The 20,788-nt window shown below is 39.8% G+C and overlaps 1 protein-coding gene across 1 annotated transcript in view; it reads right to left on the bottom strand.

The window, feature by feature from the left end:
* Positions 1–13,655: 13,655 nt before the first annotated feature.
* Positions 13,656–20,788, bottom strand: part of DENND1B (DENN domain containing 1B) — a 143,343-nt gene continuing 136,210 nt past the window's right edge. Inside the window, exons 20-22 of the mRNA XM_066555830.1 lie at positions 17,034–17,113; positions 15,769–15,982; positions 13,656–14,549 (exon numbers count right to left, since the gene is read on the bottom strand). Of these exons, the coding sequence (XP_066411927.1) occupies positions 13,998–14,549; positions 15,769–15,982; positions 17,034–17,113 (846 nt within the window). The 3' untranslated portion in view covers positions 13,656–13,997. The remainder of the gene's footprint in view (positions 14,550–15,768; positions 15,983–17,033; positions 17,114–20,788) is intronic.

The raw sequence follows: 20,788 nt of genomic DNA, 5'->3' as shown, positions 1-20,788 counted from the left end.
CCATTCCCACAACCCGGTCCTCTGATCCTCTTGGAAGAGGCATCTGTGCTCACCCCAGCCCTCTAAAGGTCTGTCAGGAAGGCAAAGAGGTTGCTAAAAATTCTCTTGTCAACAACAGCTCCTTTTGTAAAAATGATACACCCAGGAGAGAAGGTGAATGTGAACTTTTGTGAGAATTTGTTTTTCTCAGTATGTTGGCATGTAACCAACCAAACTCAAGCAGCAGCATCCTGTGCTGCAGCCAGAGCAGCACTGTGCACCCAGGGCAGGGCACTTTGAGCACTGCCAAATAACCACAGAGTACTTTGGTGAATCCAAATCCCTCAAGGTATTACCCTTATCTCCTCCTTTGATAGGAGTGTGCCAGCCACTGTTTCCATGTCACAGGTTCCCCATGAGGAACTCTGTGCCACAGGCTATGTTAAACATCATTAGGTGGTTTTTACAAAAAAATTTTCCAATCCTTTTGTTTTTCAGACATCTTAATAAAAGTTTGTTTATTCTTCAAAAACACAAGTTAAAGCAGGAGAATCCAAGTGTGCCAAAGGGATTTCTGGGTAAGAGTATTTCACTGCCTAGATCAATAGCATCTCTTAAGCCTCAGCATGAGGAACAGCTCCAAAACCATGAAACTCACATTTGCCAGTATTTTAGTAAGTGAACGTTGCTAAGACCTCATTCTCCAAAGATGATCATGATCTGACCTTGTGGTGTTTAAATAGAAAACACTGTTTTTCTGTGTTCTCTGGAAGAGGAACACCAACACCACCACGGATTTGTTTCATTTTCTTTCGCTCAAGGAAGCACAAAAATTCTTACTCATTTCAACAAAATTGAATTATTCTTCTATTGAGTACAACTGAGTGATCTGAAACTTCCAAAGTACATTTCACAGACTTACACCTATAGGTCATGCTACTTTCCAGCTGCAGCTGCCCATTCTCAGGTGGGGAATCCTCTCCCTTCCCACATCTCCAAAATACACCTTCTGCTCCTGCAGGACACGAGTAAGCATCTGGCCCATGCAGGTTTTTGGCCAGTGATAAGCTAAGCCACAATTTTTGTCATTGTCTACATCTGGCTAGTGATTATTGTTCCACATTAAATAAAGAAAATAGTTGACACGCTTTTTAAAATGTCCATAATAAATACAGTCCTACAGCAGAAATCTTGTCTCCAGATAAGAGACAGCAAAGTCTTTTCCCCAGCCCCAAATGTCTGCTCCATGTTTTATTTAACACAAGCCCCAAGTCTCACTGCAGGACAAACCTTACATGTGTAATGTCACATAACATCAGGAATCACGGATCAGAGGATTTTGGCCAAGTTCCTTTTCCTATGCTATTCAATCACCTCTCAGCTAAAGAAAACTGACACCTCTGAAAACAATTCAAAAAAAGAGCATCAGATTAGGCATTGTAACTCAATAAAGTTGAGCAGTGAATAGCTGACACCACTAGAATTTTGCCTATTGCAAGATGTCACAGTTGAATGAATGGATGGGGCTTTCATGCCCCACTGAAGCATGCACAGCCTTCAAACTACTGGCATGTGTCAAGATGCTGCAAAACCTAACATTTATAAAAGATACATCTGGTGTGCATTTATTGGGAGCAGAGTGAGGTCTTGTTTAAATTGCACACATGAATTTGATGTGGAGAGTGGGCAGCATCCCAAGCCTCACAGTAAAAGCATGTTTTTAACCTAAACTCCTCCATCTATAATGCAAGCCATGAGGTGTGAAGACCTCTTGCACAGTGAAAAGCCAGAGCATAAATTATGAATCAAGGCACAGGTGAAGTACTGAAGGCCAGGCAGAGGTCTCAATTCAGTTGTGATTTTTCTGAGTTTACATTCTTTCAAATTATATTTATTGGATAAAAAAATATCGGGAGATTTTAAATTGCAACCAATTTGAGTGACTTTGTTGTTTTTGACTTGGTTTCACAAACCTTGCTTTTAATTTCTGATTTTATGAGGCCATGATTTTTCTCTCCCCAGAGACATTTGACAAAGCAATTCCTTCCCCAGCAATCCATCTAACATTGTCAAGCACCGTGGAGACAGGCATGTCCAAATCATGGCTTTCAATCATCTATTTTGATCAGAGAAAAGCCACAGGGGCCTTCATCTGGTTCCATGCTCCTCATGGCACCATTTGAAGCATGCCATTCTCCTCAGCTCAATATTGTGTGTGACCTTTCAGGTTCCACCTGTAGTTCCAGCAAAAGCTCAATTTCCACTGGCACGCACTGTAATAACCAGCGCTGACAAAAATGTGTGTTTCCAATTTAAACCCACTCAGTTTCACTTGGCACCTGCACTAACCCTTCTTGGCAGCAGAGATTCAGCAGGAGCAGCAGCAGGGGAGGAGTGGGAGGGAAGGGCAGAGCAGGGCCACCCTAAGGCAATGTGACCATGGTGGCTGTGGCCCTTGTCACCTGTGCTGTGTGTTGGCAGTGCCCAGGCAGTCAGGGCATGGAAAGCCTCAGGGTACAGAGCTCCTTTCTGCCCCCAAAATAAACAACTGAGTGTCTCCCACGCAGCTGCCTCACAGATAACAGGAGTTCTGCACAGGTAACTTCACAATTGTTAGGCAGATTAGGGAAGTGGAAGTCTTCAGGGGAGACGTGACAAGTGTTTCCACACATTTTTGCTTGAAGGACAGAACAGTTTAAACAAATAAATGCAGCCTTAACTGCTTCTGATCCCTCCTCAGCAAACAGGGAGAGGATGCCTGTACAACAAGCTGTGGGCATCCAGAGACACAGGGCACCCTGCCTGTACCACAGCAACTTTAGGACCAGCCAGGAGCCCAGGCATATTTTGGAGAAAAAAGCATCAGGCTCTCCTTCCTGGCTGCCAGCAGCACCACTGTGGGAACAGTGCTTCACACCTTGGCTACAAGGACCTAGAAACACCCACAAAGGAGCAACCTCGACCTAGATCCCAGTGACAAAGCAGGAAAAGAAGCAAACCAGAAGAGCAAGAGGTGCCCTGCTCCTGTTCTTCAGTTTCTGGCAGTGCATCCTCATGTGTCAGTGACTGCAGCTCTTCCAGAGATTTAAATATTCCTGTGGCCACAAGTGAGGGTCATTTAAAGCAAACCAGCAGTTGGAGACTTTCTTTCTGGAATGTATAAAACCTCAATGTTCAGTTGAACAAGCCCAGTGCCAAGCCTTTTCCTCCAGTGGGATCTGTGGCAGGATCATAGACTACTGTGATAAACCTGACCCCAGGGAGAAGGAAGCTCCAGCAGGTTTTTGCATGAGAAGAGAGCCCAACAGAGAAGATGCAGATCTGCCTTTGGGGGTGGCCCAGTGCTAGCACAAATGATTAAACCAGACCCAGAGAAGATCATTCTGCTTCAGAATGATGGGTAACAGTGAGCACTGGCCAGAAAAATATGTGGCTGCGCTCAGGACCTGCACAGACTGGATTAGTTTGTGTTTGTCACTCAGTCCTGGGATGTATTTTTCTTGTGTAGCCTGCCTCAGATGTAGAAATTGCTTGTCAAATTTTCTGATGTTGGGGAGAAAAGAAGGGGAAAAAATCAATTACACAAATACTGGTCTGTTGACATTTAAAATGAGACGATGATGAGCATAAAAAGAAAAAGGTTAAAAAAAAATCCTGGGCCAGCAACCCAAAGGACCAAAGACAAATCACAAAATAGGATGCAACTAATTAGGCTGAAATGCCAACAATGTTCAGGATATCGTTCAGAGGATCTGTGGTGTCAGACTGCTGCCGTGACCCCCAGTACGAATATGCCAAGGGGAAATGTAGAATAGGACTGAATCAGATAAGTTAAATACAAATATTTTTAAATGACATTTTAATTTCTACCTCACCATTTTAACATTTTCGAAATCGTTAAATAAGCATGTCGCCTATTCTCAGAGCAGGCCAAATGTCAGATGTTTGTATGTATTATTCAGCTGAACATTTTAGGTACATAATCCTCCTCATTGCTAAACAGGTGGCACTATATTAACAGGTTATTTTCTCAAAAGGAGCAGTGAACAGAACACTGCTGACTCCATGCTGTGGTGTATTACTGAATGTGGAGCCAATGCAAGGATGGAACTGAGCTGAGGTCTGTAGGCAGGACAGAACTTTCTGCTGGAGCTACCACTTCTAAAGCACATCTCAAGGCAGAGTACCACAATTTAGTTGAGTTATTCACAGAATTATACACAGCTGGAAAACAAACTTTTGTAGGCAAGTGATTGTGTAAGCTGTACATGACAGAGTACATCTCTACTGTGTCTCATCCAGGAAACTGAGTAGTTTAGGACTTAACAATTAAAAACACATAACAGACCTAATAGGAAAAGCCTTGCAACCAAGTTTAGTAGATTTGTTGTAGGCCACACTGTACCTTTCTTTTTCAAAGTTGTATGGTGGGGGTTTGTTGCCGCTTTCTTCCCAATCTTTCAGTGACAATTATTTGAGAGAAGAAGTGAACCCAAAAATAAAAAAATCAGTGGAGCAGTAACACCATCAGGAGCCCAGCCCTTCAACTTTCAGAAGAATGTGAAACAGGCAGTCACAGAAAGGAAATAATATACAGCCCATAGCATATTCCAAATGTGCTTCCCAAACTTTGCTTTTAGAACTAGTACTTGTTTATGTTTCATACATGATTTCCAGCAGGATTGACTGCCTCTGGGCTTTTGAAGTGCAAGAAGCTGTTAGCATTTTTTTCTGACTGGTGAAAATCTGCAGACAGACTCTACTCTGCTTTATCTGAATACCAGCAAACCCACAACAACACTCCGGGCATTGCTTAGGTTTTTGTTGTTGTTGTTGTTGTTATTGCTTGTCACATCAAATAAAAATCTAAATCCCTGAATTTGATAAAGTTATTTTTCATTTTGTGAACATGAGGTTAACACACAGTGAGTTCTGGAATGAAAATGAAATGCTTTGCCCATCATTCAGGATCAGCTGCAGCTGCACTGTGTGAAAATGAGTTGCAAGAGCAATTCTCATCTGCTTTTGAAGCACAACCAAGAAGTTACTAATGAATAGGAGAATTTTTCATTTCTCCTTCTAAGTAAGTCCTCAGTAAATCGGTGCTTTGAGCTGCATTTTTCCCTCAAATGACACAACTCCTAATAGACAAGCCAGCTTTGGTACCATGGGGCTGGTACCCCAAACCCCTCTGAGTTTTCAGACACTTGGTACTGTACTGACAGGAAGAGTCCTGCTGCACCATCTGTGGAAAATCTGCCCACTTAACTTAGACTGCCTTTTGGTACTACCTTCTCTTTTTCAGTCCTTTCTCATTCTTGGGCTTGAAAGAACCCGACTCAAACATCCACAGAAGGCAAGTTGCAACCATACTCTCAAATGCCCTGAGATAAAAACTAAGGAAAGCAGGTGAACTTTACCTGAAAGATTTCATAGCTCCCTGCTCCTTCAGCAAAGATTCTCTTTATAAAGTCTTCAATGGACTCAATCTGGACCTACAACAAAAAGTTCATTTTCATAGCTATCATTTTAACAGGTGAATTTCAACACATCTACTGGAAAATCAAAGGAATGACTACAAGATGTGCCATGCTAATCTAGCAATGAGGATCCCTTTGCTACCACACTTCACAGCTGGTACCACTCTGCTGGCTGCAGTAAGCTAGCACAGATCTAACAGCAAGTGTTAAAATCACACCCTCATTGTTTTGTATCAAGATAATTTGTAGCTTTCTCATCAGTTGTGGACTGACTGTATAAATATTGAAACCATAGTGTCTATGGTTTGCCTGCATAAGGTATCAAAATGCTTTTAATATAGAAGAGTGAATAACAGATTATACTGCATAGCCATTCAATGGAAAATTCCGGCTGAATTACAGCGATACACCTGAACTACATTAAAAATCTTCTGTGAGAAGCTTCCCCCATGTCTGATGGAGGCAATGCCAGCCAGCTCCAGGACAGATCCATGGCTGGCCAAGGCTGAGCTGATCAGCCACAGTGGCAGCACCTCTGGGATAACACAGTCAAGGGGGAAAACACCCTGTGCAATAAATAGCAGCTGAGAGAGAGGAGAGAGAGTAGGAGAAAGCAGCAGCTCTGCAGACACCGAGGTCAGTGATGAGGGAGGGGCAGCAGCTGCTCCAGAAGATGCTCCAGGAGCTGCTCCAAGTGCCAGAGCTGCTCCAGGAGGTGCTGCAGGTGTCAGAGCACAGATTCCCTGCAGCCCCTGGTGCAGCCCATGGTGAGGCAGCTGTGCCCCTGCAGCCCAGGGCAGTCCATGGGGGCAGAGATCCACCCACAGCCCATGGAGGAATTCCTCCATGCTGGAGCTGGGGAAGAGTCAGGAGCCCTCCCCTGAGAAGGAGGGAGCAGAAGAACCCAGCCAGGGTCACCTCACCCCTTCCATGTCCTTTTGCCCCCCTAAGTTACAGATAAAACCTACCTTCATTTTGCTCCCATCTCCCTGGAAGCCAAGAGGTGCTTTCTGCAGCAGCCTCTCCCCAGAGCAGAGGGAGGGGATGAAGGCAGGGCACAGCTGTGCCAGGGGCTCACACAGGGCCACCAGGTGCCAGAGGGGCTGCAGCCAGGCCCAGGGGAGCAGGGCAGAAGAGCAGGGGCTGTCCAGATTTGTAAAATGAGAGGCCCCAGCAGCTCTCAGCAGCACAGTCTGACCCTCAGCAGATCCCACCACAGCTATCACAGGAGGTCAGGCAGCCCTCCTCCCTGCCAACAGGATCCCCAAGAGCTCTATGGTAATACTTGGCTGAGCAGTACAAAAATACTTGCTGAGATCACAATTATTATTACCTTTTTTAACATCTAATACGAAAGGTTCAAACCAGAGCACCCATCAATTATTACTGTACCTTCTTGCTTAATTCTCCTTAATATGTTGATTTCTTGACTATGAAAAAAGATAATATACCTACTTCTTTGGCAGTAATTTGAAGATCTAGAGCCCAAGAAAAGCTGTTTAACAAAAAAGAATTATTAGCTAAGATTTTTAAAAGATTCAAAATATCACTGGAAATTCAAAGGACATCAACATTTAACATTTGCACTAATCAACTCATTATTGCATTCAAGGAAACACATTTTGCTTTCTCTATATTTGAGAAAATGAAATGTTCATTCAATGGAGAAAAACTTCCAAACTAATACTGGATCATTTCAATCTTTATGCCTGATAAGCATGAAAATGCTCCTCAGATCAACCCATCAAACAAGAACCTGCATCACCCAAGGAATTTGGATATTGTTAAATTTTATTTTATAGTACAGTGTTGGGCACTTTACGGTCACGTGGAATTCACCAAAAACTTCTACTGATGCCACAAACTTTGGAAGGAAAAAGAAAAAACAAACCACAGCACACATCACAGCTCACTTAATACATCTAGACAGTGCACTACTCACAGTAGTCTAAGGTCAGAATTACAGTTCTCAAGATGACTTTGAACAGTAGTCCAGAAGGTGCAAAAGCATGGAGTAAATTTGGCTCCAGTTTTGTTAAAAGGTCAGTAACTAACTAAATTTTCAAAACTGTAAGGACAATGCTGGTTGTTTGGTGTGTGAGTTTTTTAAATCTCAAAATTATCAATAAAATCTCAATGTATCCTGTACTTTATGCCTCTCTTTTAAGTATTAAAGATGCACAATAAGGGACATTACAGGGAATAGTTTTCAGGGGTCACAAAAAAAATGTTATAAAAAAAAATTAGAAGCATCAAGATTACATGGTGTTGCTTTGTTCCATGTCGAGGCATTTCTCATCATATCTGGCACAGATTTAAAATTAACAAACACAAACTGACAGTTTGCCAAACATCTAAGCATTTTAAATTGCTCTTCCTCCTCAAAAATCATGAAGTAACAGATGTGATGTGCATGTGTGCAAGCTGCACCAAGATTAGCTCTTCCACAGTGCTTTATTGCCTCATTCAAGTATATTAATTTAAAGAAGGTCTCAAGGAAAATCAAAGGTTAAAAGAAAATGTACATCAATATACAAAGAAATTGATTTACAAAAACTTAACAGGATACTGGCAACATTAGTAGATGTTTTAAGTAATGACTTATGATAATTATGGATGTCACAAACTAAATTCTTGTGGTCATTGCTGGTCCTGGTCCTGAAAAACAGTGCTTAACACCTCACCTTTTTTATGATTAACAAGTGATCAAAGCATAAACTAAATATCATAAATTCTAAGAGTTATCCTTACTTTAATTTAACCAGGTTTTACTTTTAAGAGTTACCTGCAACTACTGGTATGTGAATATTGGCTTAGGCCGTATTATTTCTACAGAATGTGACATCCACAATCATTCCCAGTCACTAGAAATATACATTTGCCTCATTAGAATAGATTTCTTCATGTTTTTATCATACAACTGTATTTCAAAGTTACACGTAATTTTACACATTTTTAAAAAATACAATTTCATGAGTCTGCTTGAAAGCAGATGTGCACTACTAAATTACTTTGAAACAAGGGGTAATATTGCACAAAATTCAGTGAAGATTTGAAAGTCAACACATTTCCCCCTTCCAACCACGTTGCTCCCGTATTTTTAACAGAAAGAACATTAATTCACACAGAATCATAATAAATGTCAACATACTTGAACTCAACTTATTTTCCAAATGCTAATACTGTTACTGGATTCTAAATACAGGTGTTGTTAGTATTGAGCTAAGTAATAGTACATTTTAATTGAGTACCCTTTACTACAGTACACCTTGGAGTAACTTCCAGCTGTGTTACCTGCTTCATACCCCAGCCCAGCAGGGGATGGCAATGGCCCTGCCTGCTATGTGGGTTGTGGATGTCCCTCTAGACTGAGGTGGCTGTGGACTCACCAGGAAACTCTAAAAGAATAAGTGAAGCAGATTTCAGAAAGACCTGTCAAGTACTTTCAACTGGCCACTGACTGAACTGTGGAACAGACATTACAAAACGGATCAAGGGAGGTTTTGCACAAACCAACCATATCATCCCTTTCCATTCCTTTAGTTTCAACACCCTGAGGACCATGAATTCTAGACCAGCTGTGGTCCATGCTCCTTGGGTGCAGATGAGGACATGTTCTCATCAGCTCAGATTCTGCTAACAAGCAAACAGAGACAGACATGCCTAATGGCAGCAAAGAAGTTACTGAAGACAAGTCACATCACTATTCATACTGGTTTTGCTGGTGCAGTTATTTCTACATTCATTCTTCAAAGATTTACTGCAATACCATGGGAACAGACAGCCTTCACCATCCTGAGCTTTGCAATACAGAAGCTGTTTATTAGCCACATTTGTTTAGCCTGAAATTTCAGGCTGTTGGGAATCATACCCTGGCTAGAGTCTCACAGCACCTGGACTAGAGGCTGGTGCCAAGGGAGGAGATGCTAACTTGGAAATAAAGCTCCTCTTGAGCTCTCCCTGAGGAGTCAGGGAGCTCCATGGTTAGGGGTTCTTCCTGCAGGACAGGGTACAGTCAGGATCACACAAGGGGCATTTGCAAAAGGGCCTCATGCTGGCACTTGATTATTGCATGAAATGTTTCTTTGAAGACTTACATGCATAGAGAAAGTATTTTAGATGCTCCTAGCAATTCTATTAGACAGCTGCACCAACAAAACATTGTTCTGTAGAACTGAGTATCATTGACTGCAGGTGGATAAGGAGAAGCTGTTTCAAACACCTGGGTTAACTGTTCTTTTGCCTAGACTTTACACTGGTTACAAGAACACGAGGTTGTAAACTAGCTCATCCTAAAACCTGAGAAGACATCTAAAACAGAATTTTAAGGTCTAAAACACTCTTCTAATAGATTGGGTGGGATTTTCAGAAGCACCCAGCACTTGTCTAAAACTCTGCCTGAAGTCTGTGTTACAATGCCTGAGAGGGGACTTCAGCCAGCGCTGAGAGTTTCTGATGATCCCACCCAAACAGCAGCAGCACCACTGAAATGCTAAGTGACAAGGAAGGGTTCAGTCGACAACTTCTATGACAACTTCTACAACTACATTTTTTCTTCAGAACAAGTCTATTTTTCAGAACTACATGATGCCCAAAAATGTGAGATGGAAGAGCAAACCACTGCCTATTCTACAGACTGCCCTCTGCATGCATAGAGGGTGGGTAGGGATCACCTCTGCATCCATAGCCCTTCCCTGGTATCTGCAGTTTTCCTCGTTTCATCTCTACACACGTGAATGGGAAGGCTCTGACTGGGACAACATATTATCCATTCTGCAAATCCCACAGGGATTTAACTCCACAGGCAGCATTACTTTTACCTACAAGACTGAGCTGGAACCACTGTAACTGAGTTAGAACTGAAATCTGGAATTCTTCCAAGTTACTATCTCTCCTGTGGACTTCCAGGCTCTGCTTCACCACTCTGCACTGGAACAATCCAGGAATCCCTTTGTCTTTCCACTGCCCTTACTTTTTGCTCCCAAACCAGATGAGTGATACGGCTCATTTTAGGCAGACATCTATGCAAAATAAATGCAAAAATATTAATCTTGAGTCCTGGTTTGACTTTCAACATCGGAAATTTGTTCCTATGTGTAACTAACAGACCACAAAGCTTAATCAAGTAACCTGATATCTCCCTTAAACAGGAGAAACAGGAGGATTTTTGAGATCCTGAAGAAAAGACATGCCTCTGAAGAAGACCACAGGAGCTCTGACTGAGCAGAATTCAGTTCTCACCAGAAGCTGGTGATCCATGTTGATGATTTTCAAAGACACTAGAAGAATTTCCACAACTAAAAAGCATACAAGTATAAAACTTGCAAAGTACTGGACCTGGAAAATTTATCTTAATATAGAACCCACTGTGGTACTAAAAATATGGCATATGTAGCCAATAAACAATTTTATATTATCACAAGGACAGAGAACAAGAGTGTTGAATCAGAAATATCAGTTTGGACTCTTATCTATTTGGTAACTGGCAATTCTATTCAAATAAGGCACAAATATTAGCCTTTTTAAAAGATCACTGATAGTAGGTGGAAAAGATCCTATATATTACACAGTAAAAAATGTACCTACAGTTAAAATCAACATATATATAAGACAAAGCTATTTCTGAACCCATACAAGGTCCAAAACCAAAAAAGACATATTATTTAATGATTGTAAACAAACTATGAGCTTTGTAAATAGTAAGGAAACAATGCAGCATAAGCACAGAAACATTTTGACTGAAATTAAAATAATTCTAAATTGAATGTTACCATCTTCTATTAAATCTGTTTACTTCTTTTCTGCCTGCATTTTCACTCCATGAAGCAGTGAATTATTACTACAATGCCTCAATTTTGAAAGATTCCACTATCAAACTTTCAATTTTATGATCCTTATAAAAACTTAAGAATACTGGCAGTCTCACATGGCTTCCATATTTATTCCACAAAGGTGAAAATGGAACAACCTATGTGATCATTTGTTCAGTATCTAACCCTCATGTAAAGCCAGTAAGATTTATGCCTGTATTAGACAGTAAGTTTTGAAAACCATTTTCTGGCAGCATTCCTGGACTTAGGTGTTTGATGGTTTTGAAAGTAATAATGGCCATAATTTCTGGTTTTTTTTTCTATTTTCCTCCTTAAAACATTGATACTGTTTACTGACTTTAATAAATGAAGGAAAGAAAGCAACTTAGATTGAACCATGGATAGAAACATCTTGTGAAGTGCAGAGGAAAGGAAAATTTGAACTTTGAAATTCTCACCACAAAATGCAAGGAGATGAATGAGGAGTGAGAAGTGCTACAAGAACCAAAATCTGTGTATTGCCTACTGCAGCACCATGCTTGGGCAATGTTTACTACCCACAAGGGAGAAGAATGCCCTCAAGTCATTAATGCCAGCTTTAAACAATGAACCATCAGGTTGCTCTGGAACTTTTTCATCTGAACAGCACATGAGCCACTTGGCTTGACCCACTTGGAACACTGAGAGTGAAGATTTTAATTATTTTTATGATACTTTTGATTTCTAATAGTGCAAAATATTTTGCCAAGTAGCATTTTTTGTTATTGCAAAAGTTCACAACGTATCATGTTGATGCACGAGAGGAAACCAAAGAAAAAACAAATAGTTTGGAGTACAGAGTTCTGGATGTACAACTGCTAACTCTGGAACACTGAGATTCTCCAGCAATGCAGATGCCCTCCAGAATGTTCATGGCTTGATCAGACACACATATTTTGGCAAGATTTTCACTTTTACTATGTTTTAGCTTTGTTGCACTGATTAAAAAAAGTTAATTCTGGAGGCTCATCCTCAGTGGCAAGTACTGGCCCAGCTCTTCTCATTCTGGAGCAAGATGAAATTTATGAAATTTTGCACTAAGCCCAGGTCTCACTCTACTGAGCCTCTCTGGTGAGATTCCAAACAGTGCCTCTGCCATGCCATGGAGCAATTCCCTTAGGTCAGCTACCTTGTAAGAAAGCAGCCAAAAACCCCCTTTCCATTTGTGTCAGGAAATGGAAAATGAATTAATAAATCTCAGTGAGGCAACTGATATGAAACTCTGCTACAAACTACTATTAAGGTACTAAAGTACAATCTGATCCAAATACCTACCCCAGGAATGTGCTCATTCAGGCCTAGGCTGAGATTAACAGAAATCATTCATGATAAAGAGGGAAAGAAAAAAGGTTTCATGACTTAGAAGAGCAGCAGAACATTCTTCTCAGGCAGAGTTCCTTTTATACCCCTGTGCTATTTCTACCAACTTTACCACAAATACCCCTAAAAGCTGACAATTCCAGTCTGCTGAAACTGATTAAGCGTCTCTTCTGTCCTAAGCTGTTGGGGTATGTATGGTGAGATGGAAAAAGAAAAGACAAAGAAAATTTTAAAAATTAAAGAGCTGCTTCATAGAGTATCAAAAATGTTCAGACTTTAAATATCCAAATATTTGTCAGGAATACTGCCAGAAGGAGGACAAATTCTTGTTCTAAATACATTATACATCAGGACCATTTAGTCTTCTTCACTGAATTTAGAAGGAAGTTTTTGGCTGTCCAACTTGACTAAAATGAGAGTTGGACATATGCAGTCTCAAACTGAATCTATAAATTTTGCTTTCTAGTGTTACAAATCAGGCACAAATTAGTTTTCCAACTATTAAACTGCAGAAAATAAAAAAATAATATAAATCTATCAATTCCACTTACACTTTCCTTTCTGAGAATTTTAGGTGAGTTTAGTCTACCTAGGGAAACTGATAATGTGTTTTTAAAGTGTCTTAGTTGTAAACAGAATAATAAACGTCACATTATAATTCAGCACTTCATGTACTTTATAGAAGAGAGAAAACCACGTGCTACCTTTTTGAAGTCTGGAAGACAGAGCCACAGTTTTAGTCTGGAGTAAGTTCCAAGTTATAGTCACAAGAAATTCCTTAATCTATAAAAGTCTCCTTTCCTCCCCCCACCTTTGCTGAAGCAAATTCCTGCCATGGAAAATCATTATTGCTGTTTTGTAGATTTGCATTCATCTTCTAAGACAGTTAAACCCCTTCTCAAAAGATTAAGGCAATTATTATTCATTAAAAATATTAACATTTGTACATTTCAGACAAATCAGATTGCTTGGTTCATTTCATGCTAATGGGATTAACATAGTACCTTCAAAACCTGGCTACCTTTAGGTGACACCCTTGGCTGCTTAGAGGAAGCAAATGCTAGGAAGCACCATACACTTGCTGTATTTTAAACATAGAGACTAGCTAGTACCTGATTTGAGAGTGCATTCATACATTTAGTTCCATTTTGTGGACCTAACTACAGCCAACAAATGAACTGAGTAAACGTAGAAGCGGACGTCCAATGGCAGAAAATGCATACTCAACTGAAGAGAATTATTTTTATAACTGAAGATCTCTTATTCCTTTTCATTTTTTTGGTTATCATCTTATATGGAGTTACATGGAGTCCTGAGTAGTCTCCCTTTAACATCTGATGGGAGTCAAGTTCCTCTTTTCATACTTTTCTTAAGTTTTATTTCCACTCCTACTGCTGGATAAGCTATCCTTTGAAATATTTAAACCATAGTGAAAAGCAGAATTCAGTTTACATAATGACACCACTTCTTGAAGAAGTCCACCTTCTTCTGGAGTTTCATCTCCTTCCTTCCCACCTTTCTCCCAAGGGACCAGAATAGATGGCTGTTGAGCAAGACCTGCTGGGAGCTGATCTTCTGAGGTATTGCTTAGTGTTTCATTAGGCTTTGCATCCTGACAGGAAGAAAAGCCTGCTTTGAAACTTTCTAGGGAAGTAAACTGGGCACTTGGTCGTACTGGAGACAGGGATGTCAAACTAGTGGTCTCCATCTTGTCAGTAGTAAAGGTTTTGCCACTCTTTGCTTCTTCCATCCTTGAGAGAGATTCTCTCTGGCCACCAGAAGAAACTTGCTTCCTTGGTGATGGGGGTAGCTGCTTCCCATGGAGGACACTGTCATCCTGGCCAAGGTTCCACTCTGCCTGGTCATTAGCACTGCTGCAGAGCAGGGTAAGGTTGGTCTCACTAGGTGCATTTGACTTGTTCTGAAAGAAAAAACATGTGTTCATAGTTAATGTCACAAGAAACATCTCTACACTGGTATTTTTGAAACACAAGTACTGGAAGGGATTTCGTATGTTCCTAAATCATGGATTCCCTTTGGGGCTCAGCGTTACAAAACAACTATCCCAGACACAATGCAAGGCCAAGTGTTTTTACATTTCCTCACAGAACACTGTCTCTTAGCCTAAGGACTGCCTCTGATACCACAAAGAGGAAGGATTTCTGTCTCCTCTGTCCATTCAGTCTTGGCACAAGCAGTTTTGACAGCGAACAAAGACACACTTTTCTCGTTTGTACCCATAATATGAGAGGGAGGGGGACTAAAACTAAAACCAGATGGCATTTCCTCTTTGCTTCAGTAATTAATTATACCAATTTTCAATATTAAAGTTTTTTGGTCAAACAAAACCGGGCATTTTATTAATCTAACCCCTGTGTGACACTCATAATATAAAATTTTACAAGCTTTATAAATATTTGCATCAGTATTTGCTGCTCCAGTAACAAATCTTCTACTATAGGATCCCTTTCAGCAAAAGTAAGTGTTGGACAGCTGACATGCGCTGGAATTCAAAAACACTAAGCTTTTTTGGCTAATACCACAGCAGTGACTTGGTGAAAGTTTTAAAACTGTAGGCAAGCAGTGTGTTTACACTAAAGGACCAGTGCAACTCTACCTAAAATAAGAACAAGGAGCCCTCTTAGAAAACTCTGGAGTACTATTCTAGCAGTGTTTCAGGTGCAATTACCACCTGGATCCCATGACTTAAATCAAGAAGGAAATATCATCGTATCACTATGACTAGTCTAAGTCTACAAGGTGAAAAATGCCTTTTAAACCACATTAAAAAATCCCAAACCAGCTCAAGGCATATCAGATTTAACAGAAAAAATTATAAATATAGTACTAAACTATTTGATTAAGTAAATTACTATACTGTTCACAGCTCTCTATGTGGTTACTGCTTTCAGGAAAAATATGCTCCAAGATGACTTAGTAACCTGGAGAATTTCTTGGCTGGTGAAAAACCATCATGCAGTGGCCAGCATGAGTGTACTGTTATACAGCCCTAAGAAGACACATCAGCAATTCTAAGAACTGTGCTGCAGTGTCTGAGCTGTATGTTGTTCATTCCACAAGTGCAGGATTCCACTGTAAATGGACCTGGGTTGGTTCTCAAATGAAAGGAGAAGACTAACCTCAGTCTTGTAATCAATGTCATCCATTGATCTGAAGAAATCCAGGCTCTTTGCTCCTGAGAGTTTTCCTTGATCTGAACTGTGTGTGCTCAGCGTGTCCAGAATCTCTCCAAGCAAGTCCATTTCTCCTTGATGATGAGTTATTCCAGTTTCACCAGAACCATCACTATCATAAAAGTAAGCAGAAGCTTCTTCACTGTCCTCTGATGATAACCTGAAAACAAAACTTTTCCATCAGATAGAAACATAAAAGCCATTTCATTATAGCCACTTCTGAAAGGACATAGGGGAATACATTTCAAGAGCTCTGGATGGGAACATCAACCTGGAATATCTTTCTACTCAAGAATTTTCCTGAGCACAGATATATGGCATTGATGGAGATGCAGTTACCATTAGCTGCCTCCTAGCCTAGCCAAACATTTTGTTCTAGTGGCAAGACTGCTACTGCAACTCTTCCTCCATCACATGGGCAGATTTACTGAAGTACTGCCTATCTGCAAGGACAACTGGTGCTTTTGTCTCTTATTTCCTTTCTTGTTCATTGCAATATCTTTACCTCAGACCCCCATTCTACCATGGTCTTTTTCTACCTCTGTCTATCAGTACTGCTACAAAGGCTGTTTTCCATGGCCCACTTGTTTTCATTATATCCTTTTAACATTTCACTAGCTTCATCTTCCCTACTATATCACAGCTTAAACTACTTGATTTTGCTTTCAATGTCCTTTCTGGTTTATATCCAGATGTTCATCATCAAAAATCAACTCCTCAATTCAGAAAACGCCTCAATTCAGCTTAAGCCTCAAGTTACACTTTTCCTTTAGTTCTCATATAGGAAGACCTCAATATAAAATCCCCAAGACATTATATGTCTTTCAGACACTTCAAAAAATGTCCCATTGTCAGGGCTACAACACAAGCCTTAAAGAATAGATTGGCTGAGGTCACTCCCCACCATGATGATGAATATTTTGCTGTTTCTTTGTGTATTTCTTTGTGTATATAGTCTTTTTATCTGGAGGCTGTGAAGACTGAGGATTATGTCAAGCTCTTCTGGACACTATAAATAATGAAAAGATATAATAGCCTTTCCCTCTTTTTAAAGCAGATTTAAATCCTAAACTACTTGACATCATCTAGATCAAGAATTGAGCTAGCAGCCTGGACAGGAGAAAACTGTGTCACTTGAACTCCACTTTGCTGAATAACACTTGTTACCCTCTCTGCTATACATACATAACCCATCCAGACAGGCTTCTTACTTGCTTGTTCTCTCAACTTCATCATCTTCATCTTCATCCAAGGCATCATCCTGGTTACTGAGGCGCTGGTTGAAACGAGTCTGGAGGAAGGACAATTAACATTATAATTTTGTTTATTTTTTCTATTTCAGCATTACTTATCTGGAGACCAGCTGCCACTTTACTCATTAGGGTTTCTGAGCACTTGCTGAGAAAAACCACATATTGATCAAATTTTGTAAAGGCTGCTCCAAGTCCTCAAGCATCACCAATTAAAGAGAACCATTTCTCTTCATGGCCCCCCTTCCTTATTTATGCAAAGCCTGGTGTGCCTTATTATTTATGCAAAGCACTGATTAGCAGAAGACTGGATATTGGAGGAAAAGCATCACTCAAGTCTACCAGCTACCCTTTCTTGAAAGCACATCACAAAAAGCACCGTGGTTTAATACTTTCTGGTAGAAATATTTGCCAAGCTTTGGTTCATGTGGTCTACTGAGCATGAGGAAAAACTGACTTTTGAAGTAGCAAATACAAAGGAAGTTGGGAGTCTCATCATAAAGCTACATTTATGTTATGGTGCTGTACAGGACTACAGAGTAAATAATATCCAGTTCAGGAACTTTGCACTAGGAATGCCTTTGTGCAGGATAATTTACTATGGATTACAGTTAATTCCAACCCAGTGCACACTCAGAGCACCCCAAGAGGACTTTGCATGGTGGAGCTGGTATGCTGTAAATTCACACGTTTCTGTACAGAGTACTCACCTATTACATCACATTATTATTCAGCAAAAAAAATAGTCTAAAAAATTCAACAATAATTGGAAAAGAAGTCTCTATCCTGACCAGAATATTTAAATCAGGAATTTTAATCACTTGTACTCTGCAAATGACTGTCTTCAGGACTATACAACTCTCATACTTGTTTTGTATCAAAAACTTTTTATATAGGAAGTTTAACTATACTGGCAATCAATGCACTAAAGATATTGTGAACCCTGGATAACCACTAATAATTTAAAGACATATGGATGGAATTTTTACAGAGGGAAAACAGCATAAGCGAACTTTGAGGAAAATCATCCACAAGTAAGAAGTGCTACTGCCCACATCTCATCATGCAGTTCACCAAATGCCTAAACCTGCAACCAGCCCCTGATGGGGAAGAAATATGGCCTTAATTTCAGACTACAAGGAGCTTGAAAATCTCGTACTGTGAGGATTTCAGTATGTTACCTATTACAGATGTTGTCAGTGTTCTACAAATACCAGGACACTCTCTGTAACTCCCCCCACCCCACCATTATTTACAGGAATGTCTCAGAATTCACTCTTTAGAGACTGAGACATTTTTTCTGTTCAACAAGAGAGAATTTAATTGAAGCAGCAAGTTTTGATAACACTTTCCACAGTTCTTTGCCCTCAAAGAGGAAACACGTGGTTCTTTATGTGTTAAACCAAGTTAATAGTTGACGGAAAATGAGAGAATTATTAGAGTATTACAGCCCATCAAACAACCCTAAGATTCATTCTGAGCAAAAGGTATAGGATGGAATGCAGAGAAACAAACTATTTCTAACTCCTTCATATTTTTGTGAGTTCATAGTGTTGTTCCCACCACTGTTGCAAGCAATCATTCTCCTGTTGTAAGTAAAGGGAAGTGAATCCCTCTGTTAACTGATACTGGTGATTGGTTATCTTACTGATCCCTGTCACAAGCACAATCACTGGTTCTGGTTTAAAAGTTGAAGCTTTAAGTCCTTATCTTCACTGCGAAAATTGAAATACTTTGATTTGGTAACACTAGAAATTTTGGTAACACAGAATTTTCCCCAAGAAAATTCTGACATGACATTCATTGTAATTCAAGCTCTAACCTGGAAATGGCTCCTGAAGGGCAAAATCCTGTCTGCCTCTCTCACTTTCTTTTGAATATGCATCAAAATTAGATGTTGCCATCACATGTACTCCTACTAACATAAATATGAGATTTTGCAGGGAAGAAGATTTTTTTAAATGTTGACAACTTGCAGAAAACAAAATGGAAGCTGGCACTTGTTCATCTGTAGAGGAATTAACTCTGCCAATGGAATAAAATTCTACAAGGTAACACTTGCTGATTTGCTGAAATAATAAATAATATTTCAAAGAGGACAGATATCAAGCTTCAAGAAAAAAAGGGGAAAAAAGGAAGAAAAATTGTGTCTTTGACAAACAGGAGCTGAATAAAATTAAGTAGAATCAGTGAACAACGCAGGCATTGCCGTGACCCCTCAGAACATCAATGACCAGTAATATGCAAGTGTGTGAGTGAAAGTACGAATAATCATATAGAGAAATGTTAACAGACAAGTTGATAAATCTAAAACCTCCCTCCAAAACAAGAACTCCTAGCTCCTGATGGTCAAACTCTTTGAAAAAAATATTTTTGTTACCAATTTAAATGATATGGGGTATATTATAAAATTATACAGGGAAACTTTCAACAACTAAACCAAATAAAATGGGATTTACATACAAAGAAAAAGATATGGGGGAAGGGAAGGAAAGGAAAATATCTGGCTGTAAATAACAACCTTCTCCAGCATTTACTGCTCTGTGAGCTAACCACGGAGACAACAAGCAACACATGTTTTTGAATAGGTGACTTTCCTTTAGGAGCTGTAATAAAAACGACTGCAAGGGAGGGGTATGTCCAGACTACTTTGCAAAGAAAGAAAAAGAAAGAAAGAAACCCTTAATAAATTTCAAAAGGAGAGCCATAAAACTTTTTCAATGCTCCACTAGGCAAAGTGACAGAGTATGTGCACCTGCAAAAGCTGTCAGAGTCATTTAAGAAGTCCTTCCATTACTGACGTACCCTGCTGTTTGCAGTTATTTAAGCTTTTAATTTCTGTCTATTCTGCATTTTGAAGTGTGTAACCTTTTTTATACCCCTTTATGAAAAAAGGACAGACTTCTGCTTCCTTCCTGATTAGCATTCTAATAACAACCAGACCATTTAAATTTATTACCACCAGAAATGATATGGCAACAGTCCTTTCTTGCTGCACCAGAACTTTATAAAGTCTTAATAGACTGCTGTCATGTTTATTTCTATAAAATAAAGGAACAAACTTCTTTAAAGTACCTGGTTGTTTTGCTTCTTCCAAACAGTTCTGCTTAGATATTAAATATATTACTTAATGTATTTACTTTATATCATAACAAGAACAGGGATTCAGCTTTTGCTGTTTCAAATTTCTCACATTTTCCTGCACATGGCATCTCTCATCTCGCTTGGAATGTAAGAGCTGAGCACACTTAAACACAAGCTCATGTTCTCCACAAGCTGGTGTGAGGCTATATATCCTTTTTTTATTCACCATATCCATCCTCTCTGGTTGCTGCCCTGCTTCAAAATCTCCTTCTGCAAGTAGTCTGCAGCCTATACAGACCTGATCCAATGCTGATCACTGAAATAAGGAAAATGAGCTAACAGTATAAATACAGTAGAACCAAATAAAGGGAGAGTCAGTCCTTAAACTGTTCTCTTCTTCTTGCTGGTAGCCTCACAAAATGTACTAATTTGGAATAAAAATGCCAAAATACATGAATGCTAAAGGATTTAAATGTAAGATGGTTATATTCTTGATTGGGCATGAAAGTCAATCTTTGAAATGTCAGCTTTTTATATAATGCTAGACCTTTCAGATGTCCAGCTTTTGGTAATGAGTGTGTATTGATTGATACTAAGGCAGGAAGTTTAACAAGGCTGCTGCTATTAATTAC

The sequence above is a fragment of the Molothrus aeneus genome, chromosome 9 (assembly GCF_037042795.1).
Source record: "Molothrus aeneus isolate 106 chromosome 9, BPBGC_Maene_1.0, whole genome shotgun sequence".
Lineage (NCBI taxonomy): Eukaryota > Metazoa > Chordata > Aves > Passeriformes > Icteridae > Molothrus > Molothrus aeneus.
This window is presented reverse-complemented; position numbering and strand designations above follow the sequence as displayed.